Source organism: Ilyonectria robusta, assembly GCF_021365365.1.
Source record: "Ilyonectria robusta strain PMI_751 chromosome Unknown BGZ61scaffold_115, whole genome shotgun sequence".
Classification (NCBI taxonomy): domain Eukaryota; kingdom Fungi; phylum Ascomycota; class Sordariomycetes; order Hypocreales; family Nectriaceae; genus Ilyonectria; species Ilyonectria robusta.
The window spans coordinates 1,544-14,163 of record NW_025764549.1 but is presented as its reverse complement, the minus strand read 5'-3'; the positions used below and the strand labels follow the sequence as shown (position 1 = coordinate 14,163).

General features: G+C 38.8%; 3 protein-coding genes and 1 pseudogene across 4 annotated transcripts; 3 read left to right on the top strand and 1 right to left on the bottom strand.

Annotated features, from left to right (window-relative positions):
- Positions 1-3,330: 3,330 nt before the first annotated feature.
- On the top strand, positions 3,331-3,857 carry BGZ61DRAFT_542341 (uncharacterized protein; the record flags this gene model as incomplete). Its single annotated transcript, XM_046255173.1, has 2 exons — positions 3,331-3,425; positions 3,482-3,857. 2 exons carry the CDS (start codon positions 3,331-3,333, stop codon positions 3,855-3,857), a joined length of 471 nt encoding a protein of 156 aa, XP_046093198.1.
- Positions 3,858-4,595: 738 nt separating this feature from the next.
- BGZ61DRAFT_469617 (putative phenazine biosynthesis protein) lies at positions 4,596-5,918 on the bottom strand. The gene has a single exon (XM_046247978.1). It carries the CDS (start codon positions 5,806-5,808, stop codon positions 4,891-4,893), a length of 918 nt encoding a protein of 305 aa, XP_046093197.1. The 5' UTR covers positions 5,809-5,918; the 3' UTR covers positions 4,596-4,890.
- A 610-nt stretch (positions 5,919-6,528) lies between these two features.
- Positions 6,529-7,495, top strand: BGZ61DRAFT_547015 (uncharacterized protein). The gene is made up of 2 exons (XM_046255348.1): positions 6,529-7,322; positions 7,361-7,495. Exon 1 carries the CDS (start codon positions 6,812-6,814, stop codon positions 7,082-7,084), a length of 273 nt encoding a protein of 90 aa, XP_046093196.1. The 5' UTR covers positions 6,529-6,811; the 3' UTR covers positions 7,085-7,322; positions 7,361-7,495.
- A 1,032-nt stretch (positions 7,496-8,527) lies between these two features.
- On the top strand, positions 8,528-8,600 carry BGZ61DRAFT_t216 (annotated as a pseudogene). The gene has a single exon. The product of its transcript is annotated as a tRNA-OTHER (tRNA).
- Positions 8,601-12,620: the final 4,020 nt, after the last annotated feature.

The following is a 12,620-nucleotide window of genomic DNA, read 5'->3' as shown; positions in this document are numbered from 1 at the left end:
TCTATTAATCTCACCCTCTATAACTAAAATTAAAATATTAATATATTAAAAAATTATACCTATCTAGCTCTTATTAGATACTTTAAATAATTTAAGCTAGTAATATAAAGAAGGAGTATAGTATAGTTATATAGTATTTATATTTTAATTACTAATAGACTAGACCTCTTAATTATCCAGCTTTAATACTATTAATTATAGATAAAATTATTCTAGCTAGTTTTAATATAAGAAATAATTATAGGTAATTTAGTAAATACCTAGCTATATTAATTTATATCTTAGTTAATTTTAATTATACTTTATATATAATTAATTTAATATAATCTCCAGTTAATTTTTAAGTATTATAATAAAAAGAAAGCTATTAAGTAGAAATTACAAATTATTTTTTTAATTTTATAGCTTTAAAAGAAGATTTACTTTAATAAGAAAGTAATAATTAATTTAATAAGCTTATAGAGAATTTTCTCTAAATAAAAAAAAGTAAGCTATTAAGAATACTTATAAAATACTATTAAGTATAAATAGATACTACTAATTTAGTAGTTAATTATAAAATATTTATAATATTATCTATAAAATAATATAATTATAATATAACTTTATAGATTTTATATAACTTTACTTAATATTATTTATATAATTTTTATAAGAATTAATAAGTAGTAAAACTAATTTAATTATTATATATTAAAAAGTACTTATTTCTTTTTATATCTTCTCTTTATTTATATATTAAAGCTAATAGTTATAAAACTTTATACTTTAAAATCTATTTCTAGCTAAAAATAATAAGGTTATAAATACTTTTATATAGGTATAGTAACTTATTAACCCCCCTATTATAACTACTATATAATTACAATAATAGCTATAAGTAAAATTATAATAAGAAGCTATTATTAAAAATACAATAAAACTTAAAAATTATTTATTATATATTAGATTTATTTTTCTAAACTTAAGAAATAAAGTAAGTTCTTTTTTTAGTTATATTTCTCTACTTACTATAATATTATTATACTTATATATTATAGACTTTCTTATTAACCTAATAATATATATAATCTACTAGTTAAATTGGAATTTTACTATATAATTAACTAAGTAGCTAAAAATAATTCTTAATTTTTATATTATTTAACTTTTAATAACTTATATAATGTATATAATAAGTATATAAGCTAGATAAGTATATAAGCTAAAAATCCCTTACTTTATATTATTACTATTTAATTAATTTATTCTTAACTACTTAATATATTAAAAGAAAATAAAAAAACTAGAATTCTTCTTATACTTTAAGCCCTTTAAAATAACTTAAAACTAAGTATCTAATATACTATAAATATCTATAAAGTTAATTATAATATCTTATATTACTAGTAGAATAATATATAGTTTTAATATAATTAGATTCTAAAGTTATACTAACTATCTAATTTAAAGAAATAAATTATAATTTAGTTTATTCTTAACCTAGATTTATAAAAATTCCCCTTCTAACTATAAGCTATTAAAGAAATAACTAATTAACTACTTACTAACTGTAATATACTACTTATTAGTAAGTACTAAGCTTATAACTTTATTATATAATATTATAAGCTAAAAATGTATTTTTTTTATAAATATAACTATTAGAAAGCTAAATATAAAGATATAACTATTATCTATAATTAATTTTAACTTATAGTAAATATAATTATAAAGTATAATATCTAATTAAATAATATCTGAAACTTTAATAAGACTGGCTTTCTTATAGGTATAATTATAAGTAGAATAATTATTATAAGTTTAAAAAGATATAGATAATTAAAATTAGTATAACCTAGAAGCTAGAAATAAATTATAGTTATTTAAGTAATTAATATAGAAGGCTGGGCAATTTAGCTATTTATTATTAGTATAGGTTAATATTACCTTATTAATTAATATTAAGAAAGTAACCTCCCGGGCAATTAAGTTATTATAATAACTTAAAATAGCTAGACTAATAATAAGATTGATCTTAAGTAGCTAAAGCACTTTAACTAATATATAATTAATTAATTAATTAATTTCTATTATCTTCTAGTTCTTAATAGCTATAAAAATTACCACTTTACTAACTTTAAGAGATATTATAAGAAAAATAAGATTATTACACTTTATATACCGCCTCATTTATCTTATCTACTTTAGCCTCTTAATATCAGGTACTTTAACCTACTTAAGTAAGCTTATAGTCAAAAAATAGAGTATTTAATTAGATACTCTATAACCTACATTTTAAAGACTAAGTTCTTTCCAGCCTTCTACGCTGCATATTAGGCTACTATAACGAAAAGAAATATTAAGATAGCTTTTAGAGGAGCCGGGCTTATTCCTCTTAACCTAAAAAGTATAGTCTTAAAGCTTGATATGCAGCTACAGACTCCAACGCCTACCGAGGAGGTAGCTAGCCCTACGACCCCTTAGGCATTAAAGACTCCAAAGACTGTCCTTAAGGCCCAATCTCAATTTGAATACCTCAATAGACAAATCAGAAGGCATTAAAGTAGCTCCCCAAAGTCAATTTTAAGAGCTCTTAAATTACTTACTAAGAAAACTAAGGCAATAATATATAAGAATGCCTTATTGAGGTCTAAGAACAAAGACCTTTGAGAGGTAAATAAGATATTAAGCCGGCGCCGGAGGGCAAAAAGGACTAGACTATAGAAAAGAGGGGTAATGACAGTAGAAGAAGGAAGGCAAGCAATTGATTAAATGGATGTAGATGCGCAGGTATTAGCCAAATTGTCGAGGAGTGGTGGTTAAGGAAGGTCGGCGCGACCGGGGGTTCGGCGGTGTGGTGTCTGCGGCAAGCCCGGTCATAATGCAAGGACCTGTCAGGTAGTGATTGAGACGTCTGGAGAAGAGTATAGTAACTAGTTTTAATTGATTAATTGCTTTATTGTGTTTTTAGAGTGATTTTAACTTGAGAGAATTGATAATAGTGGCTCACATACTTGTCTGGCTTACATACTTATTATGTACGTTATATAAAAATTAATATATTATCAAAGCGTAGCGGCCAAGCCTATCCAATAGGGTCCGCAACAGCAAGTTAAACCTGTAAGAGAGAGTAGGTACACTGCAAATACGGTATGTGAATTGCTAAGTACGTGGAATCATAAAATCTTTTAGCAAATACACCATCTCTATAGCATAATACTCTGTCGGTCCTTAGTATAAGACAGGAACGAGATGGCTTGACAATGGTGATTCTCTTGTCACCACGCTCTCACAAACAACTTAGCATCTCCTACCACTTACACTACTCCCCGTTTGATCCAATACACAATGTCTGCACCCAAGGTCTTCTTCATCACCGGCGCCAACCAAGGCATTAGCAAGGGCTTTACAAGAAGCTCCTCCTGCAACCCGGAGTCACCGTCGTAGCCACGGCCAGAGACCCCGCAAAGGCGGCTTCGCTCAACTCGCTGCCCAAGAGCAAGGGAAGCAAGCTTATCATCCTCAAACTCGACTCCCAGGTCGATGCTGACCCCGCCGCGGCCGTTACGCAGCTCCAGAAGGATCACAGCATCAAGTCCCTCGACGTCGTCATTGCCAACGCCGGCATCGCCCACTCAGGCACCACCGTCTCCAAGACGACCCCCAAATCACTCCGAGACCACTTCAACACTAACTCCATCGGCCCTATAATGCTATTCCGGGCCGTCTCCCCCCTGCTCCAGGCCAGCTCGACCGGCAACCCCATCTTCTTCCCCATCTCGACCCTGATCGGCAGCATCGGCAGCCAGGAGGCACTCGCCGCCTTCCCGCAGACCTTCAGCCCTTACAGCACCAGCAAGACGGCCCTCAACTAGCTCGTCTCCCGCCTTCACTTTGAGGAGCCCTGGCTCACCACCTACGCGGTGCACCCCGGGTTGGTTCTGACCGACATGGCCCCCTCATTCATTCCTCCCGGTCTTGACCCAGCCTCTATCGGCGCCATCGACGTCGATACTAGTGTTACTGGTCTCCTGAAGCTGGTTGATACTGCTACCCGGGCCGAATTTGGCGGAAAGTTCAAGAACTATAACAGCAACTCGCTTCCGTGGTAATTGCCTAGCACGCAATCGGGTAGTGAAAGACGGGGAAAGCGTAGGATAGGCATCTTAGATAATTGAATGGACAGATTTCAATTCAGATAAGCCTAAAAGGTTATCATGCCGCGCTACCCAACTTTATATTAGGAAGCATATGAATACCTACTTCCACTCTCCTGCGATGCCTTTTGCTCGGGTGCTACTAGACAGTCGCAGTCGGAACGATCCGATCATCTAACAAGTCATCTCTAAAGCGCTTTGCCGTGGTGCTGCAAGGTACACTTTTCTGGTGACCGACAGGATGTCAGAGTTGTCGATAATCTACGCGGCTTTGGACCCTCTGTCTGGTGAGCCCAGCGCTACAGACCAGATGACTTGTTCGCCCAGTATTACCACTGTGCTATGTGTTCTGCCTGGATGTTCAGATCTATACATCCTTTACAGTCCTGTTATTTCATTGCTCCTTAGCTGACTATAGTGAGTAAGCCTATAATATTCAACGTCATATTATATCCAGCCTGGGCAGACAACTAGGTTCTTTAAGATAGTCATATTGTGTATACCGTATTATCTTACGAAACCCGGACGATCTCTAATGCGAATTGCTGGACGGCGCCCCGTCTTTTACACATTACGACGCGTAGGTGGAATCTTTTCGCCTTTATTGTTGGCTGCTCATCAGGGCGAAGGGACAGCACTGACGTCGTTTAATTCTACCAGAATTACTACTAATATAGAACATGTCTTTATCAACCGTCGAGCTTATTGAACCTCAGGCCACTCTTCTCCCCTGATATACGTACTGGTTCGTCTAAATACTAACGGTGCCTCGCATAACCTGGACAGCGGTGCCAGCCAGTTTGACCTTGTCGATCTTGGAGTCCTTCATGTCCACCTCGACTACAATATTGCTCTCCTTGCCCATCTCGACACCCTGCGTGATTTCGTACCTGCGGCTGGAAGTCCCCTGCTTGTCCCCCACGGTGCTGAGGAACGAGCTCAGGCAGCACGCCGCAGAACCGGTCGCTGGGTCCTCAAATTCGGGCAACATCATGCGCGTGCGAAGAGACACGACGGGCCGGCCATTTTGATCCTTGCTGGACCCTGTTTTGACGTAGTAGTATCTCCCGAGGACGCCGTTCTGCCAACCTTCATCCAGGAGCTTGTCGACGGGGAACTGCGTGCTACTATTCTCGACTTGAGCGAGGAGCGCCAGAGAGGGCAGCTCGATAAGGACGAAGCTCACGCCGTTGACGATGCTGAAGATGGGGGCGCTGAGCTCGACGTCCCGGATCTGTGCGTTGGACGTCAGGTCGCTCGCGGAAAGCGAGAGATCGCGGACATGTTTGGCGTGTAAGTGAATGTTATGCGGGATACTCGCCTGCGCGGCCTTGGCCCCTATCTGCTGTAGCGGAATCGGCCCTGCTTTGGTGACGAGAGTATCCACGCCCTGATTGAGCAGCGACACAGCGGTGCCCACGGTCGGGTGGCCCGCGAAGGCGATCTCGGCGAAGGGCAGGAAGATGTCGATATTGCGCTGCTTGTTAGTCGCTGGGTCGGCGACGTCGTGGACGAAGACGGTCTCCGACAGGTTGAACTCGCGGGCGATGGCTTGTTTCTGCTCCCGCGTGGGTTTAGGGCCCGAGGCGGGGATAGTGATGATGGCGAGGGGATTGCCGCGGAAGCGCGTCTCCGTGAAGACGTCGACGGTGGTGAAGGCAAGTTCCATGGTGATTTGGTTTGCGATGTATGACTCGGTGCGAGTGTGAGTTGAGGGTTGTAAGTGAGATGGATAGATGAAGGTGAATGGATGATACTATACTCTGTAGGCAATTTGTGATGGCCTGTGTTGAGACCAGGCGGTTACAACCGGCAGTGACCAGGCGGTTACAACCGGCAGTGACCAGGCGGTTACAACCGGCAGTGACCAGGCGGTTACAACCGGCACTAACCAGGGGCCCCTTTTAAGACGATCGGAGCTCCCACCTCACTTAATTACTAGTGATCCTGAATAGATTACTAGTGATTGCAACACCTATATCTCTAATTGACTTATTCAGCCCGAAGGGCGTTTTACTCAGTCAGAAAGAAGAGCATAAAACCTCTTCTGATTGGCCAATTAGCCTGGCCTGTGCTCAACTCGTGCGCGAATTGGTCGGCTGTTAACGCTACGAAATGAAGGCCTTGCTACTAACTACCCCCTGAGCGTTGACTGGGAAACTAGCGAGCTTGGCAAACTCTCCAAGAGCTTTTAGTTCTTTTTTTCTTCTCTGCAATTAATTTGGTGGGTTGCTAAGTATGATCCTGAATGAATAACCCCCGTGCTCTTTACTCTGTACACTAACCTACGTAGCGGCTGCTTTTCTTTTCTGTTAAATCTATTAAATCCATCAGATTGCTAACGGTATCTGGGTTTACATATTACCTCTGCAGCCAGCCTATCTCTTAAGATTCCCCAGTTACCTACCTTCGGAAAGCTATGCAGTTTCATCCCTAATCATTCAGACCTAATCTACCTCCCTCAAAAATAGCTTCCCTCTTAAGATCTATTACGTTATTGGACGTAAGCCATTACAAAGCCTCCCTGCCCGAGCAATATCTAGCAGTCTAGGTAGATAAGAGGTGGATATATATATAGCCAGATAGAGGATTATATACCCGAGGCAGTTCGAAACTGCCATACCTACAAGCAAGACCTACCCGAAGTCGAATTTCAAAGCATTAAGGACTCTATGAAGTTTACAAGAGATTGTGCTAGCTATAGGGCACGCCAAAGGGAACGTATAGCCAAATCCCAAGCTGCCGTCGCCGCCATGCAGAACATCGCCTTGAGGCAATCGCCACACAGAGCCACGAAGAGGACCGATTCTCTAGCTAACCTGACGCCTCCAGGGCGGACTGCGCCAAGGCTTGCGTCTGTGCACGGATCACGATCTCCTGCTACACCTGCTTTATTCTATGGCCTGGCGCCCGCACTCCAGGGACTGCCTAGACCTCTGCTGTAGCTATCTACTCCAAGCGCGGTAGAGGGAACTTCCCCTATCCCTCCTATACTTTGCCTGCTAATAGTAGTTCTAGGCACGCCGATTCCTCAAACGCCAATTCCTCAAGGCACTCTTCCTACGGCTCCTGTTATGCTAGGCATGCCTATACCACAGGAATCACTTCCTACGGCTCCTGTTATGCTAGGCACGCCTATACCATAGGAATTGCTTTCTACCGCGCCTTTATTACTGCTATAGGGTTATTGCTGCGGCTGTTATACACGTCAAGGCATATAGCCTCAAGAGCGACAGTTTAATTACAGTATTAATCCACCTTTTATAGAGGACCTTGACTTGCCTGCTCTTGGTGAGGAAGATTAGGCTCTTGTTCGGGAGTTCTATACCGCCCTAAATAACGACAAGATATATAGTTACCTTCATTACTAGGAGCATTAATTCGATATAAAGCAAAATAGCTTACAAATCTGCAGCCGCTATATTAGTCGAGATAGAAAGAGAACCCCTACCGAGCCCTACTTCTTTAGTGCTATAAATAACCTTAACTTTAGGGAAGTCCCCGGCAATCTACCTAATCTAATGATGGTTAAGGAGATGCTTATTACTAGGATTTATATATACATAAAGGTCCTATAGGTATATAGCGCTTAATATAAATACTACAGCTATATTATTCACTTTCTTTATAATATTAGTAGGCTATTTAAAGAGCTCCCAGTTCTATTTAAAGACCTAGATATTATACTCCTACAGCCTCCTAATATAGATAGCAACCCTTACTTTTAGTAGCAGTTTACTTATAATTTCTAGGTATGCTACTTATACCTGTTAATTTAGTTATATTACTTATAGCACTACTACCCGGGCTATTATAATATTATCATAAGCTAGAATTGCCTGTAATAGCTTCCTCTTAATAGTAGTATAATTGATTCTATTGTTAGCTAAGTAGCTAATATACCTAATAGCAAGGTTCCTCAAGGCCCTATTGAGGAGGTAGTAGAAGAGGATTCTTATAATACTAACATATCAGCTATTTCAAATTTATAGGTTACTAATACCAAATTAAACACCCTACAGTCCCGATTCCTTAATAGTACCCCTAACCCTAAGTATATAGCTAATCTTGAGTATATACCGCTTAGTATATAGGCTTAACACTAGATGCTATTACCTTCTATTTGCAGAACCCCTATTAACAAATTTAACTATTTCTAATTGCTATTAATACTTATATTTCCTACTTTCTACTCTAATAGTAAGATAGACTTTATAGAGCCTTGCCTATAGAGTATTATATACCAAGACTATCTTATATATATAATAAGATAGTAAAATGGATATTTTGCCTGCTATAAGATATAGCTTTTTATCGCTCTTAATATATTATTATATATATAGATTTAAAAGTAAAGTAACTACTTTATTAAGTAATATAAAGGCTGCACCCTGGGGCTCAGTGGTTAAGAGCTTGGGACCTTTTTTCAAGAGGTTGTTGGTTCGAATCCAGCCCAGGGCACAATCCTTGTAATTGTGCTGTGACTGCTAGCCTCGTCCCCTAGCAGAAAAGTCAGCCTGTACAGGGATTGAACCCGAGGATCCGACTCGCTAACCGGGCCTAAGGTAGCAAGCTAATTGGTCCCTAGCTTGCCTTTAGAAAGTGGACTAGCCAACCCACTATAAGAGGCTAACTACAGCGCATTCCTGTGCTTATAAATAGGTAACCCCCCCTCTACCCAGAGAAAATAGGAAGGTTGGAAGACTAGAAGGTTAAGGTATTAATAGCGAGGAATAGCTTGAGGTGTTGTTACCAGTTACAGACTCGAAGTTGCATTGTATGCTCTATAGTGACCTTATGGGTATATAGAGTGGTAGAAATAGAAGGAAGGGGTAGGGTTTTCATCTAATATTTAGGCATACGGTTTTTCCCTATTTGATAAAGTAGTAGGAGTTCTATAGGCCTTGATAAAGGTAAAATAGCGTATACTAAATAAATAAATAAATATAAAGGCTGCTGCTAAGCTTTTATATATATTAATCTAGAGAAAGTAATAGCTAAGCCTAATAAGCTAGAAGCTTAGATATTAATCTAATTAATTATATATTTATTTATTTATTTAGTATATGCTATTTTACCTTTATCAAGGCCTATAGAACTCCTACTACTTTATCGGATAGGGAAAAACCGTATGCCTAAATATTAGATGAAAACCCTACCCCTTCCTTCTATTTCTACCACTCTATATACCCATAAGGTCACTATAGAGCATACAATGCAACTTCAAGTCTATAACTGGTAACAACACCTCAAGCTATTCCTCGCTATTAATACCTTAACCTTCTAGTCTTCCAACCTTCCTATTTTCTCTGGGTAGAGGGGGGGTTACCTATTTATAAGCACAGGAATGCGCTGTAGTTAGCCTCTTATAGTAAGTTGGCCAGTCCACTTCCTAAAGGCAAGCTAGGGACCAATTAGCTTGCTACCTTAGGCCCGGTTAGCAAGTCGGATCCTTGGGTTCAATCCCTATACAGGCTGACTTTTCTGCTAGGGGATGAGGCTAGCAGTTACAGTATAATTACAAGGATTGTGCCCTAGGCTAGATTCGAACTAACAACCTCTTAAAAAAAGATCCCAAGCTCTTAACTACTGAGCCCCAGGGTTATTAATTATATATTAAGTTACTATAATTAGAGGTATCTAGCTATATTAATATAAGTAAAAAAAGAAATTAAAAGTATATATCTATAATTTAAGTAGGCCTAGTCTTTTTATTATTATAAATACAGCTAATTACTACTGGAAATTTCTATATTATTATATACCTTAATTCTATAAGTAATAAGTAGCTTTTAAAATAAGCTAGATAGTTTTATTCTAGTAACTACTATAAGATAATATTTATATTACTACTTACTACTTCTATAAGTATTATATACTATTTAGAACTATTATTTTAAAGTAGAAGTTTAATTTAATAAACTTTTAAAGTTACTATAAGTAGTAGAAAAGGAAGTTTAGTTATTATTATAGCCTTTATTAGTTAAATAGCTATTTAGATTTAAATTTTAATAATAATTAATTCTAAAAGTAATTTACTTATATTTAGGGATATTATATATTTACTATTAACCTAAAGCCTTAGTAAATATAAATATTTAAAGAAGAGAACTCTTTAATTCTTAATTTATTATAGTAGCTTCTTACTATTTAACTTCTATTAATAGTAGTTAACTATATATAACGTGCATGACAAGCATGTGCACCAAACAAGCATGTGCACCACTTTCACTTAACCTTTAAGATAAAACATAGCAAAAAAACACAACAAAGCATCTAATCAATTGAGACTAATCGCTATACTCCTCTCCAGACATCGCAACAACGATCTGACATGTTCTTGCGTTATGCCCGGTCTCGCCGCATGTTCCACAACGGCTTTCCTTCCGTCGCGCCGATCCTCTTTGACCACCACTTCTCGATGATTCGGCCACTACCTGCATACCAACATCCTTCTGATCAATTGCTTCCCTTCCCTCATCTACAGTCATCTTCCCTCTATTCTGCAGGCGGGTTCTTTTTGCTCTACGCCGCTTGCTAAGTACCTCATTTGACTGTCGAAGGATCTGGTTCTCAGACTTCAGTAATGCTATCTGATGCATTATTGCCTTTGTTCCCTTAGAAAATGACTCAAGTGCCTCAAGAATAGATGCCGGGGAGCTGCTCTGGTGCCTTCTAATTCGTCTTTTGAGGTATTCAGACTGAGAGCTAGCCTCAAGGACGGTCTTTGGGGTCTTTGGAACCCAAGGGTCGGGGAGGCTCGCCTCCTCCTCAACAGGTGTTGGAGTCCGTAACTGCACATCAAGCTTGGATATGACACTTTCCGGGTCTAAAGGAACAAGCCCGGCTCCTCTAAAACCTCCCTGAATATTGCCTTTTGTCATAGCGGCTTGGTGGGCAGCGTAAAAGGCCGGAAAGAACTCGGTCTTTGAAATGTGGGTTATAGAGCATCTAATCAAATGCTCTATTTCCCGACCGTACGCCTTTTTGAGTGGCCCAAAGCACCCGACGTCAAGAGGCTGGAGTAGATGAGACGAATGAGGTGGCATACAAAGCGTGATGATGTTGTTCTCCTCGCAATATGTCTCAAAGCCGGTCGAGTGGTGGCTTTCGTGCCCATCGAGGATCAGAAGGCAATAGCGACCATTTGATCGGGTCTTTGTGTGCTGATCAAAGTGCTTGATCCACTCAAGACCCGTCTCGTTGTCAGTCCAGCCATTTTTGGTCGTGGCGATGGCCCAATCGCCCGGGAGGTTGCTTTCTCGATACCAGCTGGCGAGGTGATATTGGCCCGCAACCACGATGAACGGCTGGATCGCCCAGCCTTCCGCATTGATAGCCTGGATGACCGTAACCCATTCCCGGTTTCCAGGCTGGACTGATTTCGGTCTTCCACGCCTTTCTGCGCCTGTGACGACCATTCCGCTTGCGATCATACCCATCATAAAGCCAGTCTCATCAAAGTTGTAAATATCAGCAAGGGTGATACCATATTTCGCGATTGTGTTCGCCACAAGCGTAAACCAGTCGCGAATAATAGTCGGATCTTCGCATTTAGCCCTCTGATAGTCATATTTGCGAAAAAAACGCGTCTTAAGCTCTGGGTGTCGCTTGACGAAGTTGGAAGCCCAGCGCTTGCCGACGGGTGACGCGTCGCGGTCAGCGAGCAGTCGGTTGGCCATTTCTTCCACACCACGCAGTCGCGGAGGAAATCCTCGCGAATCTAGGTCGAGAATGAACTGAATAATGATCTGTTCCTCTAGATTTGATAGTTTGCGTGATTTAGGGATCCAATCGCGTCGAGAAAGAATGCCATTCTGTCGGCGACGTAGGGCATAATAATCAATTTCATAGATCCTTGCGGCGCGTCTGAGACTTAATGATGAGTTATTTTGAAGAGCTTGAAGGGCAAGAAGGATATTTGCCTCTTTATTTGACTGTGACATGTTTTGTGGTTGAGAAACAATTGATCAGAGGGAAAGAGGAGAGATTGACGGATTTTTGGTGCACATGCTTGTTTGGTGCACATGCTTGTCATGCACGTTAATACTACTACTATAATAATTACTATATATAGCTTAATAAGTATATTAAGTAGGTAGAGTACTACTTTAGATTTTCTTATAAGTAGTATCTATTAGCCTCTCTTAATAAAGTTTTTTATTTTAAGTATTAAAGCTTTAAAGATAAGTAGAATAATAGCTAGATTAATTACTATAACTACTTACTTACTATTATATAGCTAGTTAATATAAATATCTTGCCCTATATAAGCTTATAGTAGGTAATTAATTATACAGTTAAATACTACTTTAAGTTAAAAAAGAAGAGTAAGTTTTTTATCTAAATTAAAAAGGCTTTAATACTCTAAATTAAGGACTATAACCCCCTAATTTCTTTTATATTAAAGCTTCTAAATTAGCTAGTTACTAAGTAAAATTACTTAAAGTAAGAGGTTAGCTACTTACTTCTTAACCTACT

Excerpts from the sequence above, each read along its gene's own strand:
- BGZ61DRAFT_469617 (XM_046247978.1), bottom strand. The coding sequence starts at position 5,808 with ATGGAACTTGCCTTCACCACCGTCGACGTCTTCACGGAGACGCGCTTC.
- BGZ61DRAFT_547015 (XM_046255348.1), top strand. The coding sequence starts at position 6,812 with ATGAAGTTTACAAGAGATTGTGCTAGCTATAGGGCACGCCAAAGGGAA.